Genomic DNA, 23,550 nt, shown 5'->3' with positions numbered 1-23,550 from the left:
TAGCGAAACATGTAAGATTTAATGGGTGCAAATGCTGAAAGGGGGGTTTCCCCTTGTCGGGGAATCTAGAACTAGGGGGCATTAATTCAGTGTAAGGAGGCATTCATTTTGGATTGAGAGGAGGAAGAATTTCTTCCCTCAGAAAATCATTGGAATTCTCTGCCCAAGGGAAGTGTGGTGGCTGGCTCAGTAAACATATTCAAGGCTGAGATAGATTTTTGGACCAAAGTGGTATCAAGAATTATGAGAAGCAGACAGGAAAGTGGTGCTGAGGCCTAGATTAGATCAGTCATGATTTTATTAAATTATGGAGCAGTTTGGAGAGGCAGTTTGACCTGCCACTGTTGCTGTGGTCTTATGTTCCTTTGTACTTTGTTGAACAGGGAAGGGGTGGGATGATGATGGAGCATGGGGGTGATCAGGCAGGATGGAGGACAGAATGGTGATGTGGCAGAGAATAGGATAGCATTACTATGGCGTTGGTCATCAGAAATGGGAATAATGATAGTGAAGAGATGAAGATGGCTGAGCTGAATTAGTTTAGTTATTGATGAAATGTTAATAGTCATAATAATTTATAACTTCAAGTCATGAGATGGCATATAAGAAAATGACTTATTTAAAAAGTACAGACTTCTGTTATTTAATGTGTCCTTATGCACTATTAAACAACTAACTCAGAAATCAGATCCCAAATTAGTCCAAAAAAAGTTCATTCTCAAATATAGTCACCTTTTTGAAAAGGATGGATTTCCTTCAGTGAAAATTACCAGATTATGTATTTCACTGTATGTTTGAATCAAAAAGAAGCCAAAGTACTTACAATGAACAGTGACTTGTATTCCAAGAGCGGAGCAACTCAACCAAAGAGCACAAGTGAATTGTTAAACAATTAATTAATGAAACAATCAGCCTGTGTTGCCAGTTGATATTCCCAACGGTTTGCTTGTTCGCCATTGCTTACTCTAATGAAAGGTATGGTTTTGCTTAGAGGAAAGGTAGTTTTTTATCTTGTGTTCCCTTATACCTGCCATATTCTTGTCTCTTCTCTCAGATGGTTCCATTTCTTTATATGCTTGCATTTATTTTTTTCTGCTTCCATATCCACTCACAACTTCTTTATTTTACAGGGCCCTCCTTTGACTTGCTTCTCTCTTACATCCTCATCTTCTAATGAATTATTTGCAGAGAAAAAGAACACTTATCTTTTTAGTTTCATATTAAATCCATAGAGCATCATGTCACACTTTACAGCCTGTACATGTAGGTACTCCTTTTGGGGTTATAAGCAGTAAGCCATTTGTAAACAGATAATCTGCTTATAGGGTGATGGTCAGAACATTTTCCATAATCTCATATTTCTTGTGAGATAGAAGGAGGCCTTTCAGCCCATCAAGCCTATGCAAACTCCTGAGCATTCCATCATCCCCATTCCCCTACTTATTTCCCTGTAACCTATTCCCTCCTACAGCACAACAACTCCCCCTGATTCTCCTGCCACTATCTACACTATGGGCAATTTCCAGCGCCCGATTAACATACTGGCACTTTTGAGGTATAAGAGGAAACCAGAGAACCCAAGGAAACCCATGCAGTTACAGGGAGAACGTGGAACCTCCACACAGGCAGCACCCGAGATCGAAGTTGATCCTGGTCTGCTGGATTAGTGGTCCACTAAATGCTGCATTAGTGTACCACCTTTCCAAAGCTGGTCATTAGAGCGTTGGTTCAATGGATTGTTGAAAAGACCTCCAAAATGCTATGCTCCCTCAGAACTACATTGTGAGATGAGATTATGGGTTCACTGTTGGAGTGTGGTTTGAAATCACTGTCAGTTGACTCTGCCAATGTTATCAACTGAGCCAAGCCGATAATTACAATGATTTCAGGACATCCTATTAAGATACCTGGGAGAGACACCCTTGGAACATCGTGTCTGGCAAACCAGTTAGGATGGGGACAAGGAAACATTTCTTTACTTGGGGGGGGGGTTGTGACTCTTTGGAATTCTGTATTCTGTGGCTGCTCAGTCATTGAGTGCATTCAACAATGGGGTCAATAGATTTTTTTTGACTCTACTGGAATCAAGGGGCGTGGTGGTTAGACAAGAAGCCTAACTTGAGGTAAACAATCAGCCACAACATTATTGAATGGCAGAGTGGACTCAAGAGATCTGATGACCCACCCCTGTTTGTAGTTCTTACAGCACAAGGGAGACAAGAGAGAGGTGGCAGGGCTGTAGTTTGGAAAGAATGCAAAGAACTGTTCTGGCCTTTAGAGGAGAGAGGGAAGGGAGAGTTACAAGGGAGCCACCATAGTGAAAAGTATAAAGATAGATATCTGACTGAAGATCAAGATGGATCCTTCTTGCAGCAGTGGCAATGGGCTCTCAGGTCAGAGAACTGTTTATTTGAGCCGATTGGGGAGGCTGCAGATGCTTCTATTATCCTAATCTCCTTAAAGGTAAAAGATTGTATCTGTAATGCTCAAATATGGCCTTTAACCAATTAATGGAAACTAATTTTACCAGTTATTTACTGTTGTGATTACAAAATCAAAAGCCTTGTAGCTAAATCTAAATGATATATTTAATGAACGACTTATGTACATTGTGCCGTGGACCGAACATAAATAAAAATACTCCATTAGTGGGCTGACTTGGAAATATTGATCCCAGAGATGTGTTTCAGGGATACAGTTCATGCTATCATGTTCCTTGGTGCTTTTCTGAAAACTCACGGTGCTTTCAATCGAAGAGAACAATTTAGAAAATGAGCCCTGTCAATATTTGGCAAGCATTCACACACCCACTATTGTTAAGTACTGCTGTATTTCATCTCCATTTAAAACCAGTTGCAACTCATTTTGCAGCAATGTTGGCAACGTTATCCAAGAAATGACAAGAAATAGTAGTAAAAGATCGGTATTCAGAAAGACACATCTCAACACTAATGGGAATGGTTGACATTTTCCACCACAATGTATCTTGATGTACAAATGTGCAACAATAAGGGACACGAGTCACCCAGCGAGAGTGCCCAGGTCAGTCTGTGTGCTGAAGAGGAAACTTCAGTCTGGAAAGGTACCAAATGAAACATTTATTTTTTTGACACCAGTTACATGTGTGATTGAAAACAGTTCAATATCCTGTATAATATGTTTTTGTATACACACACATGCACATGCATGCATGTGTGCATGCATATACACACATACATGCATGTACATGGACACAGATGTGTGCACATGCACATAAGTAGACACACACACACACACATACAGTTATCAGGCAGTAACCCCTTCACCTGTCACGCACATCCTGGTGTGTTTGCATGTTTATAGTGGTGTAAAGAGAGAGAGTTTTCCTTCAACTATTCACAAATCAGGAAGAATTATCATGGTTTGTGTTTAATTAACTATGATACTGATTAGGTCTAACATTTGCAAATAAAAATATGTATTTACAAAGTCTCCAGGAAGAAAATTACATCTTCATTTTGTTTGCCACCTTACCAAATGGAGTGTGAGTTGTGAAGAACGTGTGCCAACTGCCAAAACATTTAATGTGAAGTTAAAATTCACTCTGATGGATCTGTCACAATATGCCATTTCCAGGAATCTCCTCTCCCCACTGCATTTTTGGTTGAACCACCCACCCAGTGGAGACATCAAAGGTTCATTAACCAATGGATTATGCCTTATCAGTTAATACAGGCCCATTTGCATTCTGAGGTTTTAGTGTAAAGTGCCTGCTGTGACGTTCCAACGAAATAGATGGAACCCTCTTCATACTACCAGAGACCTCTGACTAAAGCTTCCAATGAGACTGGGGAAGTATTTATCCCATTGAATTTTACTTGTTAAAAGCTCTGTAAAAATGATTTAAGGAATAACCATAAACAAGTTTTTTGGTTTTATTGAAAAGCAAAAATCTACAGAGGCAGTGAATCTGAATAAAAAACAGAAAATGCTGGCAACACAGCAGATCGAGCAGCATCTGTGGAGAAAGAAACAGAGTTAATGTTCTTGGAGACACAAGAGACTGCAGATGCTGGAATCTGGGGCAATAAATGAAGTGCTGGAGGAACTCAGAGGGTCGGGCAGTATCTGTGGAGGGAAATGGACAGTCAATGGTTTGAGTCGAGACCCTTCATCTGTACAACGTTCTTGGTGCAGAGGTTGCTGGTTTGAGAGTTGTTGCTGGAGCAGCCTAAGTGAGTAACTGGATTACAATCTGTATTTAGCAATAGGCACACATTGTAGCCACTCTGTGATTTCTGGAGGTAGAGGGAATGAAAGTTTAATGTGCCAATCAGTTGGGCTGCTTTGTATTGGATGGTACCAACCATCCTGGCACTCACCCAACTAACCATCCTGGCACTCACCCATCCAGGCAGGTGGAGAGTATCCCATCGCACAACTGACTTGTGCCTTGTGAATGGTGGAAAGGCCTTGGGGTATCAGGAGTTGAGTCACTTGCTTGCAGTTTTCTTGTAGGCACACTATTTATGTAAACACTATTTAGGTGGAAACACTCAGCAGGTCAGGCAGCATCTGTGGAAGAGAAGAAACAGGTTATTATTTCAGGTCAAAGATCCTTTTCTGTCAAAGGATCTCCACCTTGAAACATTAACCCTGTTAATAAACTATTTTTCTACTTAGTGCTTGAGCATTTTCTGTTCTTAATTCTAGATTTGCAGCAATTGCAGTTTTACTTTCACTCAGTATTTGTGTGAGTGCTCCGGTTGAGTTTGGAGTCAATGGCGCTCGGCAGATTTTGATGGTTGGGCACGGGGCATTGGTAACTGAATGGGAGGAGGTTAGGCTCGCTCTTGTTGGAGATTGCCATCTGATATTTTTGTTGAACGAGCTGCCAGAGGAAGTGGTTGAGGCGGGTACATTAACAATATTTAACAGGGACCTGGACTGGTATGTGGACAAGGAAAGGTTTGGAGAGATGTGGACCAAACGTGGGCAAGTGGGACGAGCCGAGGTAGGAATCTTGGTCGGCATGGACCAGTTGGGCCGAAGGGCCTGCTTCCGTGCTGTATGACTATGACAGGCCAGGAGGTGGCCATTCGGCCCATAATGCCAGTGACAGGTATCCAGTTAGATCTTTCCCCAGACCTCTGCAAAGGGTTGGGGTGTCTGGTCCGGATGGGATCTTGCATGGGAGCAGATTTTGGACTGACGTACACCTCTGCACTACAAGGCTGATGTGGAGATGGTTGGCGCTGGGTTGCCAGCCGGGGAGATGGCTTGTGTTACAGCGGCCTAGATGTGCCGCAGGTTAGCGGGCGCTGTATCAGCACCGAGCGAGAGAGCGCTGTGTCCTTGCAGTAACGCTCAGCCCTCTCCCGGGCTCGGCGGGGCTGCTCGCAAGCTGCTCCGACGCTAGTGGTCAGTATCATTGACGTCAATAGGGAGACGCAGATGTGAGCTCGGATTTCCGCAAAGCAGCAAGAGCGAGGAGCCGTACAGAGAGGAAAGAGCGAGCTCTGCGGAGAGTGATCCGGATCCGAGCCACTGCCGGAGTTGTGCAGTTTAAACAATCCAGTCATGGTTAGGAGGAGGTCGGGCTGAAGCTCTCCGCCTTGCAACTGCCTGGCGAATGTTTCAGCAGGTAGAGCCTGCTTGCTGCTGGGGGAGAGACACTACACAGACGCAGGTCCCGGACACCGCACTGCAGGTAAGTTGGGGCTTCACTTTAAGGCGCACGGATGCTCTTCCCAACCCGTTGCTATTTGAACACACCCCCCCTCCCCCAGACCCTGCTTAAAGTTGTAATAGACGGCAGCGGTGAGTCCGTCTGTTGCCTCTTTCGGTCGCCACCAACGCATTAAATGAGACCCACGGTCCTGCTCCAATTTCTGAAATGCATGCACTAATAAAGTTATTTATTTCTTTATTTGGGGGTTGGGGCGGCGGCGGCTCTGTGTTCAGGGGGGCGGGGCAGCTATAAAAAATGTAAAGTGAGGAGACGCTTGGATTTTAATCCTGCAAACAAGGGGTGCATTGGAGGTTTTAAAAAAAACATCTTTATTATGGATTTTAAAAGTAGACAATGCTGGAAATACTCAGCGGGTCAGGCAGCATCTGGGGGGGGGGGGGAAGAGAGACAAACAATGCACGGGTCGTTCTTGACTCTTTCTGGCGGCAGTCGAAGTCCGCAGTGACTCGCGTTTCGTTCCTTGTGTGTGGCGGGGCAGGGTGACCGAGTTGCTGTTTCTGGCCCGGCAGGTCCCGGAGCCCGCTGCCCGTTGAAGCTACCTCCGGGGACGTGCCTCTGCGGCGGGAGAGCGAACCACATTCAACAATGGCAGGACCAAGGCAATGCTGCGACGGGAAGATCGCCGGGCTGTACGATCTGGACAAGACCCTGGGTAAGGGCCACTACGCCGTGGTCAGGTTAGCCCGGCACGTCTTCACCGGGGAGAAAGTTGCGGTCAAAGTCATTGACAAGACCAAATTGGACAAGTCTGCCACGGGCCATCTGCTGCAGGAGGTCCGGTGCATGAAGTTGGTCCAACACCCCAACGTGGTGAGGCTGTACGAGGTGATCGACACCCAGACTAAGCTCTACTTGATCCTGGAGCTGGGGGACGGCGGAGACATGTTTGACTATATTATGAACCACGACAGGGGGCTCTCGGAGGAGCAAGCCAAGATCTACTTTGCCCAGATCGTGCACGCCATCTCTTACTGCCACAAGTTGCATGTGGTGCACCGCGACCTGAAGCCGGAGAACGTGGTCTTCTTCAAAGAGCAAGGGGTCGTCAAGCTGACCGACTTCGGGTTTAGCAACCACTTCCAACCCGGCAAGATGTTGACCACCAGCTGCGGCTCGCTGGCTTACTCGGCGCCCGAGATCCTACTGGGCGATGAATACGATGCACCTGCGGTGGGTGAGTAAAACGGCTCGGACGGAGCCCCATCCTCCTTTCCACCAACTCTCTAGTAGAGAGGCTAGAAAGTGCCCTTCTTTGTGAGAAAGTTTCAAATAAAAATCAAAGTAGAAGTTTGTTCAGACACGGGGGAGCTGCCCGCAGTGTCTCTGTGGTGCAAAGCAGCGTGCTTGGCAATCGATTGCCTACAGTAACTGCTTATCGAGATGTACAGGAGGTAAAACAGATATAACTGAATGCGAGGGTCCCGATTGGCCCGATGGATTCTTAAGCAGCATTCTATTGGCGGCGGGGAAATGGGACGCACGGCAATCTGAAAATATGAATGCAAAGCTTTTTTATGTGAATCAAATTTAACCAGTTAACGGCTTGTTAGTGTAGTTTGGAATTTAAAGATGATTCCGTGGGTCTGTTGACCTTGAGGCGAAACTGAAGGAATGTTGTGTCTTCTGATCCACGTTTGATTCAATTTTTTGTACAACTAAATGTATCGGCCCCCCTTCGTCATATTTAAAAGGACATCATCATCTTAAAACGTGTTTGTAAAGCTTCATTTACTGACACCCAAGAGGCGTATATATAATGCACAGCGTTGACAGGAAGGTAACGTTAGGGTTCTGTCACTCTTCCCGCCAGTATAACACCTACTTTTCTCCAAATCCCTTAACTGCTGGAGCATGTTTGGCATCTGCTCCGGTTCCGATGAGCACATTTGATAATAAGCCCGATGAAATATCTGTGTAACCAACTGTGCTTTGTGTGTGAGTTCCACTTTAGGGTTAAATGAAAGGAATCGTGCATGCTTAATCTTTGCTTTTTTTTTCCTGCCCTTGCCTTCCCCTAAAATGTAAACACATTTAATGATGGCCTTTGGGATTTCTGTTGATGCCTATTAGCAGCCATTTACTGAAATTTATCATAGACGGAAGTCCATGGTGCCCATGCTGTGGGGGGGGGGGGGGGGGGGTGGGAATAAAGAAAAGCTTTCCATTTGGGTTTTCCCTCCAGGTAGGCAATGTTCGCGTTAAATTCTCATTACGATACGGGGCTGACCAGAGGAGTAAAGTGGGGTGAATTTCTTTATGCATCCTAATGTATTCACAGTAATGGATTAGTTAAACCACAGTGCTGTACATAATGGGATAATCTTCTGACTTGGCTTTTCCCACTTGGACTCTGAAGATGTCATTTACATGTATTATTTAATATCAGCATAATTGTTACATAGCAAGAGTGAAACAACTTGTGTGATAATTCAAAGACAAACTACGTGGAGTGACTCTGCACAGCCAGGGATTACAATTTTCATTTAATACGGAGCAGTCCTATCCATGTGTTAATTTCAATATAGTCAAGAGGTGCAATACTCCTCTTGCCTCAACACTAACTTGCAACATTCATGCAGAAACACTGTAGATTTATAGGGTGAGCAATTCAGAGTATGGCTGGTAAATTTGAAGTTAGGACTGAGACACATTCAAAAATGTGGAACCGACCATTTTGTACTGTCACTGGGAATAGTGCTTCTTGGTGCCAGAAGTAGGGAACTTGAACATCTCAGAAAATGGGCCGAAACAAAATGCAGAGCAGCATTGAAATGTACATGGCCCCTTGTTGCTGTGGGCTGAACTGTTTAAATACCTACGGCCAGATGACTTATTCTGGGGAAAGTTCTGTCATTTTAAACACAGTTTTTGTAAGTCCATTGTTATAAATAATTCAGAAACAAAACATGGTTAAGTTTCTGATAAGTTGCATATGGCTTCTAGACCATTCAAGTATTGAATGGAAGCAGGATGTCAGACAGGAAGGTTTTGCTCCCACCCACAGATTCAGGAAAAGTACTACAGTTGTCATCAGCACTAGTATAATTCTACTTTGATACTATTGTGTTCCCAGTTTGCCTGACCAGTAATAATACTACAGAATAGTAAAGTATCACACACAGTTTGAAAACAGCTGTTTACATATAGAAATTTATAAGATTGACAGGTCATTAACTTTTAAATGAGTAAGTGATCAGGCTTACTCATTTATTTTGGCATCCTGTCAGAAGAGATTACATTAAAATGTCTGAACATTACCTGCTGCAGGTCTCTCAGGCATTTATCGTTGAGCTGATTCAGCAGCAGCGCAAATGACGGGTGAGTTTAATAGAGGCCCATATTAGAGCAATCCGATAATGCTGCCCCCCCCCCCCCCCCCAAAGACAAATTAAGCAAACCTTCTCATCAAAGAACAAGGGTCTATGTGGGAACGTGGGAACAGGTGGTGTTGAATTTTACTTTGCTTCTTGCCATAGCTGGACAGTGCAGTGCATTGGAATCGGTGTATTTTTTCTCTCCAGTTATTAGCTCCAGTCGTTAGTAGTACATACATCACCTACAAGCCACCCAAAACCCTGCTGCCTGCACCCTAACTCTCACCTGGTCCCATTCGTTCATCGCCCCAGTGCTTACTGAGCCGCACTCTCTCCCATTCAGACCTAAAGTTCCTGCACTTGTATTCAAGTCCCTCCTGGGCTGTGTCTCTCCGTCTCTGTAATGCCTACAACCCTCTGAGATTTGCATTTCTCCAGGTTAAGCCCTATGTGTTTGCTTTGCTTTCATCCCACACTTGATAGCTGAGTCCTAAGCAGTCTGGGCTCTAAGCTCTGGAGTTCCATTCATTTGCCTGTCTGCCTCTCTCCTACTCTAAGATGTCCCTTGATAGCCATCTCCTTGACAGTGCTTTTGCTCACCTGCCCTGATGTTGTCTTCTTGGCTTGGTGCCGCTTTTTTTTTGTCTGATTATTCTCCTGTCAAGTGCATTGGGACGTATTACTAATTTAAGCCGTGGATATTTCTGTTGTGCAAGGTGACCAGAAACGGTTCAATATTATTCGGCAAGCTTGTCCCTTATTTGCAGGGACTGCTAGAATCCAGAAGTTCCATTTCACAGTATAATTTCTTAATCAAGGGATATTTGTGTACTAAACAAGCCGGACTGATTGTGGTGAGGCCTGATTTACAAAAAGCAGGAAGTCTTTTGTGGCTTTCTCTTTAAACGCACAGGTACTTTACAGTGCAATTACTTCTTGCAACTACTTCATTGTGATCATCATCGTTTTATGGTTGCACAGAAATGCTTCCCACCTCTGCCCACCTCCAGCAAACAAACGAGCCAGTGATCAGATGGATTTTTCAATCCTATTTGTTAAAAACAGCTGAATTTTTTTTTATTGTTGCTTTTTTTTATTTTAGTCATCTAACTTGGGCCCAATCTGGAATTATTCCAGGGAATGCACAGTAGGCAACCAGGGCCTTAGTGGCACATTGATATCCTGACGAAATATACTACCTACCTGAATATTGTCCCCTTTCCAAGTGGATTATTATCTTCAAAGACTTAAAAGTTTTGTCATTTCCCATCTTCTCTATTTGACTTTTGGTTTGTCTTGATGCAACTTGTAGTTATGTATTACCTGTTTAGTTGCCTAGGATAGGAGTGAAACAAAAGTGTGCAGTTTGGCATTCTCAATGTCGATAACTCGTTATTGAGCCTATTTTCTTTGCAAGGACACGTTTAAGCAGACAGCATGCTGAATGGCATCAACCCAAAAGTACAGCTTTAACTTCTCAGATTTTCAGGTTGTTTCCTGATCTCAGCTAAGCCACTGTGGGGAGGCCAGTTGCCCCTTGGCTAGGTTCTTCCTTCCCCATTCCTCAACTACCATAATCACAACAGATTCCTAGTCTCCGACTATGGAATCTCCCCTTGATTTGGTTGCTTCCACTTCCTGCTGTGTTATAAATGACACTTAGTGTAGTATGACTTTCTATGTGGGGAAAATTAAACATCAAATGTTATCCTGATTTCACGTTCAGTTAACTCTTATGCCGTGAGAGCTATTGAAGCAGCCAACTGTGCTGTGACGGCAGTGAGGCTGGTAGAGCTGCCTCAAGTGGAATGTGTCCCTCTGGAATTCCGATGAGTGGCATTTCCAAAACAAAATAAACCAGGAAATAAATGATGTGGTCTCAGGTGGCCAGAGCATGTACAGTAGCTGTAGTGTGGTTGCATGTCATTCATACCACACATGCAATGTGCTTAAATAATCACATCATTGGATTACAAACCCCTCTCAGTTAAATATGATTGTTTGTCAGCACTAATCGCATTCCTGACTGTCTCGCCCTAGATTTGAATGGCTGCCCATGTTGTAAACCTGATTGAGTAACTTGCATTTGTACAGTATCTCACAAACTTGGCATGTCACAGAGCACTTTGCAACCAATGGACTTTATTTTATTTGAAGTGTTGTTACTGTTGCAACCCGATGGTGGTTGGAATATGGAACTTGCTATCGAACAGAGCTGTTGAGGTGAATGTTTATGGATGGACTTAAAGGGAAGCTAGAGACGGAAGAAGGACGTATAATGATGTGTGGATAGAGCAGGCCACATCTGCAGTATTGGCTATAGGTTTGGTCACCTGACCTAAAAAGAAAGGGATGTACTTGCTATAGAAGGTATGCTGCAAAGATCCTCAAGACTGGTTCCAGGGATGGCGGGTTTGCCATACAAAGAGTGATTGAGTAAACCAGGCTTGTATTTTGTAGAGTTTAGAAAAATGAGAGAAGATCCCATTGACATTTACAAAATCCTTGCAGGGTTTGGCAAGGCTGGATTCGTGGGATGCTTCCCTTGGCTGAGGATGCTGGAACCGGCCTCTGTCTCGCAGTAAGGGGTGGGTCATCTAGGGCTGGAGCAGTGAGAGGCGTCTTCACTGAGGGTGGGTGAATGCTTGGGATTCTCCGCACTGGAAGTCTCAGCCATTGCATTTATTCAAACAGATGGATTTCTGAATAGTAAAGGGAAATGACAGGGGATTGGGATTAGTGCAGGAAATGGCACTGAGGTAGAAGACAGCCATGATCCTGATGAATATTGGAGCAGTGTTGAAGGACTGAGAGGCCCACTCCTGCTCCTGTCTCTTGTGTCGTAGGAATCGGTCTGTGTGGAGCTTAAATATTGGCATCAACCATTTGGAACAAATGGCTGTATCTGTGCTGTAAATTTAGGGGTAAACCCAGAGCAGATGATGTCCCTTTCATGCTCTTAGTTTGTACATAGTTAACCTGCTGTGCTGGTTCACTGGCCATTGCTGCCACACTAAAAGCAGTCCCTTGGAGACTGTGTGCCATGGTTTGGGAATGAATTACACTTGGATCTTCTTTCATCATAGTTGAAGGAAGAGGGAAAGAAAAGAGTTGCCCTCCAAAGTAGGCTGGGTGAAATAGGGAGGGGGATTAGGGCATGGGACCTGTGGTTGAAACCTTCTGGTTTATCTGGCAGCACTCCTTGTTATTTGAGAGCAGAGTTAGCAGGTGATTCCTGACCAGGATTATGCTGTTGGTGGCTGCAGCCCTGACTCATTGGTCCAGACCCAAGTAGAAAGGGTAACAGACGAGCATAGCAGGTTAAATCTTTCGCTTCAGCTATTTTGCATGATTGCAGGTTCTCTGCTGAATTAGCTGATTTAGACCAAGTTGGAAAAAGAGGTGGTATAATTGGATCCCAATATTCCTGTGCTGTTAAGGGGATAAATAAGCCAGTAGTCCTGCATCAGATCACTGTTTACTAACAGACACTGAATTAGAGTCAAACAGGATTTTGCTGTCAAAGGCAATCAAACAGTCGAGTCAACTTCTGCTGGAGGTAGTACAAGGCTGTGGTGACTGTATACCAGGAGAATCAGCACTTCCATAACAGGTAGGAAAGCAAGGAGAGCTGAAATGGCTAAAGGGCTTTCAGTTCAATTCCCACATTCAGCATGGAGTGGGGCTGCCCAGTACCCTGCCACCTCTTCACATTTTATGTTGTGAAGATTGCAATAGGTGTGTGCGTTTTTCTTTCTTGTAAAGTGTTTTTTGATCTCGGGTAACTTTTCCTTTCAGCTTGATTAATATGATTTCAGTAAGGCTGTTTGTTGGGGCTGATTCTCTATATGATTTTTTTTTCCCCTGTCGAGTTTCGTTATGTATCATTTCACTATTTCTAGTGTGTGAGACTCTGCGCTTCTGAAGAAATCTGACACAAAACTGAAAACCTCTCCTGCCCACTGCCACTCCATTCAACCCCACCCCCACCCCAAATGCAACCTCTTCAGTCCATAAGATGTGGTGTGGGGTGTACAACCACCTCACTGTTATGCCAGGGTGATGAAGATGAACCACTTTTATGGGACAGAAGTGAGACAAACTGGGAAAATTTGACATAAAAATACCATATTTTGCAATCAGTGTTGCACCATGCAGGCTAACTTAGTCCCTTCTATTCATGGATACTGACTGATCAGTGCATTGCCTTTAGAAGATGATTGATGCCAGTGTACTGGGCAATGCAGTGGCACAGCTAATAAAACTGCTGCCTCACAGCTCCAATGACCCAGGTTTGATCCTGACCTCTGGTGCTCTCTGTGTGCAATTTTGTTTTTTTTCTAAAAAATACATTCTCCCTATGACTGCGTGGGTTTCCTCCTCACGTGCTCCTCTCTCCTCCCACATCACAAAGATGTGCGGATTAATTGGTCCTGGTAAATAGCCCCTGGTCTGTCGATGAGTAGTGGAATCTGGGGGGAGTGTGGGGAGAACAAAGTGGGATTAGCCCAAGTGTGGTGCTTGGTGTTAGGCACAGACTCTGTGGGCTGAAGGGCCTGTTTCCCGTGCTGTGTGACTCTATGATTCTACTTGGCTGGGAGGAAGGGGAGAAAGAACTTGTATCTGCAACTTTACTGTGGTGCCTCTGTTTGTTCAAGAACATAGAGGTAGTCTGGGGTTTTGGGCATTTTACTCCCTTGCCCTTGCAAATTGTGGCGAGTGAGAGTTTTGCTCCGTTGCAGGCAGGGTGTGGTTGACATGTGATGCAATTCTTTAGCAAAAAAAACCACTAAAAATGTTCAAACAGATGTTATTTTTAACCACCAGAGAACTAAACAGAGGACAGTTTCCATCTGGCTTATTCTCTTATCTGTGTTTAACCATGCTCTGTTTATAACGATTTCTGCTTTAGTTCATGATGCATTTCCATAGTTATGATATTTGATGAAATATTCATTTCTACCCTGCCACAGAGTATAAAATAATCTCCTGCTGTTGGTACAGAAAGGTGAGAAGGGCATTCTGCCTTTAGAATAAGTTGCATCAATAGCATCATGATTGTCAGGTAGGTTAATAGTCATTGTTATTTGCATCAAATTATATGCAATAATTCATCATTATACTTGTCAGAAATAATCAACTACTCCAGTGCAGTTGTTAACGACTTGTGACATTACAGATCTTGATCTTAGTACCAGAGTCTGATCAATGAATACTCTGAAGATAAACCACACTGTGTGGCGTGACTGAATTATTTTCTGGGTTATTGCTCCTTCAGACATGTTTCACTTCACAACATGTTTCTTAGAAGTTTTAAATTTGTAAAACAAGAATATTTGGATGTTAGGAGCAGCAAGGTTACTATCTTTCAATGAATACTGTCAACACCTCAGTCCATTTGTTAGTATTCATCAATTCTAAACAAAACCTTTTAAAGTACTGGTATATTGTAGCTAATATTTTGTAGTCCTTTTCTCCCTTTTTTTTTGGCCTCCTAAGCACAACTACTTCCAGGGAGGAAATTTTAATGGTTTAGGCAGCCCATGACTCCATGTCTTTTCTAGTTGATGAGTGTCTGAGGGGAAATTGCTATTGCTGCCGCTATCATTATGATGATCTTAATGGGCTCCTTGGAGTAGCCTGGGTGAGAGAAAATGTAGTCAGCATGGCATGGAAATCAATAGGGTAAATATTAAAGTATCATTCGACATTGTCCAAGTCCAAACACCTTGTGTCTTGAGCACCACTCGCAGCCGTCACTTGCAGTTGTCCCGTGACATCTGCAGGAGTTTCCAATTACATGTGCCGAGTATTTCATAACCTTGACTGTAGTCCACAAGGGCTGGACAAATGTGTAGAATGTGCATTTCAAAAGAAAACAATTTATAAATAAAAATACTGTTTGTGTTGAGCAATACCTTGTAACATCTGGGTCATATCTCACTCTCTCACTCTCTCACTCTCTCACTCTCTCACTCTCTCACTCTCTCACTCTCTCACTCTCTCACTCTCTCACTCTCTCACACAGAGCAATAAGTACCATGTGCTTTGTTCTTCCTCTGCCAGCATCCCCTTCTCCATACTGGTTTATGCTTGTGTCAGGGGGCATTATGTAACAACCTGCTGGGGCACTGGGTGGATGGACTCAATGCTTCATATGACCTGATGATGGTTATTGTTTTCACAACTATGACTGTTTTGATCTATATGATGGGTCTGCTTCACATCCAACCCTGTGGGCCAATTTATTACCTGCTGCAAGTGTTGCTGTGCCCTGTAGAAGTGGTGACCAGTGTCAAAATGGACAAAGGGCAAAACAGCTTCTGGAAAGATGTTGAGGTTTGCCTACGATAACCCCTTCCCCAACATGTTTGGAAGCATTCAGCTGTGCAGTTAGTGTAGTTACAGAGGCTTTTGTCTAGTACAGGCTGTCAGCAGGTTACAAACGCCTGACTTATGGACACCTGTACACATGAGTGAGCTCCCAATATTATTAAATCCAAAAGTCCGGCATGCATACATACGTATGTTTGTTCCTACGAATGACGGAACTAGTTTCATCTCTTAGTAATTGTTCATCCCTTATCAATCTTGTAATGAATGACATCAAAAACACACAGTACTGTGGAGGGGTGGTTGCCACATTGATTTTTTTTTTCTTTTGTTTGTATTTTCCAATTTATGGACCAAAATAGACTTAAGGACGTCTGTACAAACAGAACTTGGTTGTTACACGGGGGTGCCTGGCCGGGTAATAACTTTATTTTGGTAATCCAAAATAAAGTTAAGGGGAGAACTGATGTAAACTGTATTGAGCATGGGCATTCATTGTGACCTGTCACTGCCAATCCAATCAGCCTGAAGTGTTAAACTCCTTTTGCCTCTCCACAGAGGGCTATGTTGCCTGCTGAGTATTTCAAGGAATATTTTTATTTCATATTCCCAGTATGTGCGATATTTTGCTTTTGTTTCATTGTGGCTTGGGTTAATAAATTAGTCCAGCATTTATTCCAAATTCTGGTTGCCAATAAAAAAAACATGACTTGGTTTCCCTAACCACTGCATTGATTCCTCAATCTCTCTCTTATTATTAACCTCTCAACATTTTTCCAGTCACGAGTCCTGAACATTTGGGTTTTACGGTATTTGTGCACAGTTTTCATACTTAAATTGAACATTGCAGACAGAGATTTATTATGTTGACATATCTGTGGTTAGTAGGTGGTGGTTAATGCCTATTGATGGACTTCACCATTTTGCTTGTTTTCATTGACTCCTTGTGCTGTAAATTTATATGCAGTTTTAACAAAAGATCGAGGGAGAGGCAAAGACTTAACAAGACCTCTCTTGTTGCAGCTTTAAATGTAAATTGAACATATAGAGGAACCACATTTTTCACTTTCTCCTACTGCAGTATTTTTAATATTGTGTTTAGCTGGACTATGGGTGTGACCTAGATCAATTCTCATTGAGTTGAGGTGTTTGTGAGGTTGTTGTCTTGTTTTGGCATTCTACTGCCATCATTGGTCCTTTGGATCTCCTCGTCCTCTCACCTGCTGTCTCATTCCTTCAGATCAGGGCCCATAGCTCTCTTGCTCTCTCTGGTTTTTGGCATCTCTCTCTTACCGCCGAGATTATTGAATCATGCTCTTCAAATCCCCCTGAGAAATAGAAAAATTATGTGAAAGGGCAGTGTTTTTGTGTAATACAGGAAGCCAGTTATTTAAAAAATTTTGATATCAGCCTTTCTTTCCGCATTGAAGCTGCTACTCCATCATAAGAGTTTACTGGGAGTAAATAGTGCATCTCTGTACTTGATGCTTTGATCGACTAGTGAAAGGAGACTAAATAGCTGTGGTGGCAACTATTTGCCAAAATAAAAAAAGCTTCTGATGTTTATTCTGTTGTTTGCCTCCTGCCGCACATTTCTGCTCTCGGGGTGGTGGCTGGTGCAGATCAGATTGAGCTTCTGTTGGAGTCTGGAGAATTAAATTCACCTGGACAGCTGTTGTGGTGTGCAGTTTTCTGCAAAATGTGAGTCAGCTTGACAAAGTGCATCAGTAGCTTTGATCCAGTCGGATATCACAACTGTTGGTGTAACTCAGTCACTCCACTGGCGTCAGTTGTCCCAAAACCTTAAACCCTGCAGCAACTCTGACCTCTGTTTGCTCCTGTGTACGTGTATGCAATTCCACACTGCCACCGGGGTGTGCATCTGATTACAGCCACTTCCTGCTAAGCAGGTTATGGACATGGTGGCAGGTGGTTGGAAGACCATGCTACTTAAAGTACTGCATCTCCTCAACAGCACCCTGAAAATCTCTCAAATTAGTCTTTGTTGGCTGTCGCCCAGACAGCTGGCAGCTGGGATGTCTGCCGAGCTGTCTTAAGCTCATGGTGCCTTGTCCAGGTTCAGCTGGATATGAGATAGCATGCAGCTGTCCTGTGTTGCTGCTTTAGACTGAACCTTGGCAATCTGGGCCTTCCTTAAGTTGCACCTAGTGTGCCAACATCTGACAGTTGTTGTTTTCAGTTATTATTTTAGGGTCGATTTTTAAACCGTATTTACCCCAAAGAATCTTTGAATCATCGTATGGAAACAAATGGTGCTTTTCTTTTTCTCCCCCCTGTTGAAGTGGGTCAAAATTGACACTTGGAAGGAGTTGTCTTCAAGAGGCCAACAAGATGATATTTGTGACCCAGCTACACTAAGATGAAGGCTTAACCCTTTAAATATTGTACCGACCTTGGTTTATTATCGAAGAACTTGCTTCTGGCGTTGAGCATTGGGTATTGACGTCCAGTGTGTGCTGGGATTGTTCCCACTTGACCTCCCCCCTCCCCCTCCTCGAGCCCTACCTTTCAGCTCCCCTTCTCTTCCGTTCCTAGAGGCAGTAGATTTGTAGTGGGATTTACTCTCCTTCAGTAGCTCAGCCCACTTGGTCCCCTTCATTGAATCCTTGGTGCCAGCCTTGGCTCAGTGGTAGCATCCTTGCCTCTGAGTCTGGTAGGCTGAAGTTCTACCAGAGACCTGAGGGCACGGTAGGAATGGCTGGTTAACAATCACCCTGCTTGTTTGTACATTGTGTCTCCTGCAGTCCAGAAGTTCTGAAGGTAATCGTATTGTTCCTGAGCAGAGATCAGATTAACCACCTCATTCTGTTGGCTGGGTTCGCCAGGAGCACTGCCCAGTTGAGCTGCTGGAAGAAATATTGGGGATCATTGATTCTGTCTGAACACTGTCGGTGGCTCAGAGATCCACCCTTCATCCGTTCTGACTCGTCTCAAATAGGAGTAAAGATGGAACCAAATGGTGAGCTGCAAGGAAGCCATTGTGATTGGGTGTTAGATGGTAAACATGGCTCTGTGACTCATCTCAAAGTGCCCTGCACATCCTCTAATTGAGGGGGGAGTTCAGTAAAACTTGGCCTATTTGTAGTAAGTGTCAGTGCCAGCTTCTCCTCATACAATGAACAATCTGCGAGTGACATTGGCCCCCATTGTACCTCCCATCCTTGCAGCAGCTGTCCCCGACGTGCTGCTCTGCAGCAGTTGAACCATTCAGCCACACTTCCCTGAATCAGACAGAGGGCTCTTTGTAACATTATTCGGCCCTAAGTTCTGCCACCCAGGTCAGTCACTGTACCCTGCTGATTGTCTGGTAAATGCTCCTTTGTCAAGCCAAGGCCACAAGTATCGATCGCTGCTGCACTCTCGTCTTCTCCCACTTGTGGATCATCAAAGTTGCTTCACTGTAAAGAAGTGATACCTCTCTCTACGACAGTCAGCTCTGGACTTTCTGTCAGGCAACCCTTTCACAGTGTGAGAAGATGTTGTTACAAAATGCCTCCTTGTAGTGACACAGCTATGTGAAAAGCTTGGGTTTCAGAGGAAGATGCTGTTAAGTTGCATTTATATGGTACCTTTCACAAGCTCAGAATATTACAGAGCACCTTGTATTTCATATAGTTCTTCATGTCTTGTGGTTGCTGTTACATAGTAAAAGTAGCAGTCAACTTGCACTCCTCAATGAAATATGTTTGTTTCATGCACTGTTTGGAGGGCAGGTTTAGGCCGGGACACCAGTGAAAACCCCCCTGCTCTTCTTTGCAAGTTCCAGAGGTGCACATTACATCCACTTGAGTGTGTAGTTGAGGCCTTGGACTGGGTGGCCCATTGGAGAGGCAGCACTTCCAACAATGTAGCCTCGCCTTAGTGCTCAAGACTCTGGGGTGTGACTGCAGCACAAAATCCCCCTGACTTGGAAAGCAAGAGTGCTACCCTTGAAACAAGGCAGACACTAACACATCTGATATGGGGGGTGCTGCAGTGTATCTGGGACGGGGCAATGTGGAAGTGTATCTGGCATGGGGCAGTATATAAGTGCCAAACTATATACACACTCCTTATAGGGAAAGGTCTGAGTGCTTATAGGGCTACAGCCTGCTCAGTGTTTGAACATTGCAAACTCCAATGACCATGTTGTTGTCCTGCAATCCACCATTTTATTAAAGAACTGAAGAGGTCGCATTATTAGGGGACAGCCTCAGCAACGTGCTGCTATTTTGTTTAACGTTTCACTTTTTAAGTGTTCCTTGCAAGTAATTATTAGATAATATGAATTATATCCTTGGACACATGGATAGGGATCTTGTTTTTAGTTCGAGATGCATTTAAATTGACTCTAAAATTAGTGGTTTTATAGTGCATTATCCATGAGCTCATCCGTGTTGAATTTATTCCACCTCTGTCTATTACTTATATCTTTTGGCAGGCAACAGAAAGCCTGCCTTGGTAATATTGCTGATGAACTTTGTGTGTGTATTACAGTAAGGCTCAACTTCTAAATATTAACCCGCAGGTTCACTCCGTGAGTGCTCTGAAATGGGTCCTCATTGAAACCTGGGTAAGGGTGGCTTTTTGGGCAAGCCCTGATCATACAAGGAACTGAGATTACCTTGTAGCAGCAACCTGATGCTAATCCCTCTGCTTGGCACCTAAGCCATTTCCATTAGTATCGTTTTGCAGTGGTTTGTAGGAGCCTGTGTTAGTCTCTGCTGCTATCAAAGCAGAACTGATTCAGCAGCATTCACACTTGACCACTTAGTGCGTGTTGCTTCCAGATTTGCCTGCGTGAACAAGTTGGAGATTGGCCCCGTGGGCTCAGGAGCCAGCCTCCACCGGGAGGGCGAGCGCTCCGCTGGGGTCAGCATTGTTGTTCTCCAATCAATTAGGCTTTTGCCCTTGGATGCTATTGGCGGCAATATCCTGTTGTGTCACAGCCAAATCCCAATCAATGCAAAAGTAATTTGTCAAACCAATTGTTAAAATCAACCGCACTCTGATCCACCAGGTTAAAGACGAGGATCAAAATAATTCCCATGACCCCCTACCCAGCAATAAAATCAGGTGGCAGCTACCTGGATGTTTCTTTGCTGCCTCACCTGCTGAGTATTTCCTTGCCCTGTTTTATTTCAGATCTCCAACACTGCTTTTCAATCTGGTGATTGGAATGAGGAAGGAGAACCATTGGCTCTACAGGTGCTCCAGTAACTATTTATATTTCCCCTGTCATTAAAACAAATTATTTGATCATTATTTTGTGGGGATTTTTGCACTTGATGTTAAACAATGAATGCTGTGTTTCTTTTCTGAATGGGCTGAGAGCTTTCACATCAACTTGAGGGAGCAGATAGAGCCCAAGTTTAGCATCCTACCTGCAGGAGTGCTTGCAGCTCTGACAGTGCAGCATTCCCTCAGCACTGCACCAGACATTCAGGCCGGATGGAGAGATTGTGCTCAATCCTGGACGTGGACCTTGAGCCTATAGTCTTCACTCTCAGAAGTTCAAGTGTTGCCTCTGTGTCGTGCCTGCCTTCACTTGTTTCTCAGACCAGCCAATCATGTAAAGGTGAACACACATTATTTAAATGAGACACATTAGTGATTTAGAAAGGTGTTCATTCCCTATCCAGTTTACGCAAGGAGGTAAACCAGCTACAAGCCTTGGTGGTGGCCAGTCAGCAATAGATAGTGACATCCTTTGAAACAAAACCAAAGTGCCAAAACCATTCAAATTAAACATTTCATTTCATGGGTGTCTTGTGCCAATATAGTGGTCTCATTAATGATCTTTCTGGTTTTTACAGCCCTCGTCCTATTAACATAAAACGAGCTCTAGTATATTTGGCCCTCTTTTGTTTTGTACTGTTAGCCTTGTGGGTCTCTCTGCTCTGTGAAGGTTGATAGCTTCATATTATGACTGGCTATTGAATCTCAGTAATATCAGCAGGAACATGGGGAGGTTTTATTAGTGTTTGTAAACAGAACTCTAAATGTTTTCCCCTTTTGTGCAGAACAGTTTCTGAAATGCAGAGGAGGTGATGCATTCACTGAACTTATTCAATTCCAGTAGCGGAGTCTGCATAAAGAATACAGTTAACACCTCTTGTATTTAAAAAAACAGCATCTTTCTGGATCACTGATTGTGTCTCATTTAAATGATGCGTGTTTGCCTTTACATTATTGGCAGGTCTGAGAAACTTGTGACCGGTAGAACATATTGAAATGAGGTTGGACTAGGCTCGGTGCACACTGAGGCCTCGTTTGCATTTGTCTTCCTAGGCTCACTTTCACTCTCGTCCCTGATTCTCAACCAAACCTTTACAGGGCCAGCTTGGGTCACACTCTTCTGGGTTCTCTTTCTCTGTGCTTTGTGACGCTATGTTGCGTTCAGGTAATCAGCGATGGGTTGTCTTTGTTGGAAAGCAAGTTGTTGTGATTTGAAATGCACAGACTGAAAGGGGATTCGGTTGTGACCCGTATAAAACAGTCGCAGAGCTGAGAAGGAAGAGCAGGGGAAAGGAGCTAATTGGAGATGTGCTTCAAAGAACAGCACAGATGTGAAGGGTTGAATGGCCTAGAGTGCTGTAAGCTTCAATGGGTCCTGGACTAGTTAACAGCAATATTGAAATGATGGTCCAGCAAGGGGAGGGTTTTTATTTGGACCACCTTTTATAGAAAAGTCACCAGCAGCTTTTTGTAATATTGCTCACAGCCGGCCTGAAATCTGGACCAGAGCTGAGAGTTCCAGCTTCAGAGGAAGCTCCTTATCCCAGTCCAAGTCCACTGCTTGGGTCCATGTTGACACTATTGGAGGAGGGAGTTTTCATTAGGTTGGCAGCTGTTGGTCCCTTGTACATGACCTTGGGGAGGGGCCAATTTATAAAGCTCATGGGGTGGGAAAAACCTCAGGACAGTTTCTATTGTCCAATGTGTCTGTAATAAAGTGAGACACCTGAAGTGCATTGGTAACAAGAATGGTTGTTTATTCTGTAATGCACAGGTTGACATTAAAGGCAGTGAGCCCTCTTGGTCCCTCAGTAGGTTGAATGAACCAAGCACACCACCAGTGTAGTTTGGTACCTCTGTAGCTAACTGTATGGCCTTGAGCCCAGCAACCCTTTCTCTCGCTTGCACTGTGCAAAGTGGATTGATCCTTGATGAATCCTGTGTCGAAAGTGCGGTAAGCTCCTAATGTGTAGCAGCGGAAGTCACCCGTCTGTTGAGATCTTGTCACCCAGATTTCGCATTGGTTCCTGTGAAACATCTGCCTTTGTTTTGTTTTGGTTTGGGGCCTTGCGCGCCTGGGAGAAATGGCTGAAAGACTCATTGCATTAGAGCACTCCATTAGCCACTCTGCTGAAGCACTGAAGTAGTTTGGTGAGATGAGTAATTGAGGAGATCAAAGTTACTCTGTCAGCTTTAGGTTGAGATTTAGTTTTAAACCTTCAACTGGTGAGTTTTTATTGGATAATAAAAAAAAACTGTTCCATACAACCCAGAGCATGGCTGGAAATGTTATATCCTCTTGGCAGATTGAATGCTGTAACTCACTTGGCAAGTAGAATATATGTGTGGTTTCTTATTTTAGTTGTGTTGTGCCAGAAGTCACTGGGAACTGCTGAAATGTGCATCTTGTTTATTCCATATGTCATACATATACATCACTTATTTACATTCACTTTGCTTTCCTTTTTTTGAAAAGAAAATGTAATTCACATAGTCGTACACTGATACAGCATGGAAGCTGGTGCCTCAGCCCAATGAGTGCATGCTGACCCTCAAGCACCGCCTACACTAATCCTACACTAACTTCGTTTTATTCTCCCCTCTCAACCTCTCCTGATTGTACCAGTCGTCTACACACTGGGGGCAACTTACAGAGGCTAATTATCTCACCAAAACAGCTCCCAGAGGAACTCGCGTGATAACTCCACAGAGACGTACTGTCATTATTTACGGAATTAACCTACTTGCATGTTTTCTGTGTCTCTTTGACCCTCTCGTTGGCATTGTATCCACTTGTTAACCTGGGAAAGATGTCATTTCTTGACTCAATTGATCAAAATCCTGTGGTCATCTTTCATCAGTCTCCATTGGATGAGCTTCTGGCATAAACCTCATGCAGGAGTGAAATGATTTGCACCTTCACAATTGTCTCCT

General features: G+C 43.9%; 1 protein-coding gene across 1 annotated transcript in view; it reads left to right on the top strand.

Annotated features, from left to right (window-relative positions):
• Positions 1–5,295: 5,295 nt before the first annotated feature.
• Positions 5,296–23,550, top strand: part of snrkb (SNF related kinase b) — a 96,359-nt gene continuing 78,104 nt past the window's right edge. The window contains exons 1-2 of the mRNA XM_052028175.1: positions 5,296–5,689; positions 6,241–6,905. Coding sequence (XP_051884135.1) covers positions 6,317–6,905 — 589 coding nt within the window. The 5' untranslated portion in view covers positions 5,296–5,689; positions 6,241–6,316. The remainder of the gene's footprint in view (positions 5,690–6,240; positions 6,906–23,550) is intronic.

The sequence above is a fragment of the Pristis pectinata genome, chromosome 13 (assembly GCF_009764475.1).
Source record: "Pristis pectinata isolate sPriPec2 chromosome 13, sPriPec2.1.pri, whole genome shotgun sequence".
In the NCBI taxonomy this organism is placed as follows: domain Eukaryota; kingdom Metazoa; phylum Chordata; class Chondrichthyes; order Rhinopristiformes; family Pristidae; genus Pristis; species Pristis pectinata.
Note: the sequence above shows the minus strand (reverse complement) of the source record. Positions and strands in the feature narration are given on the sequence as shown.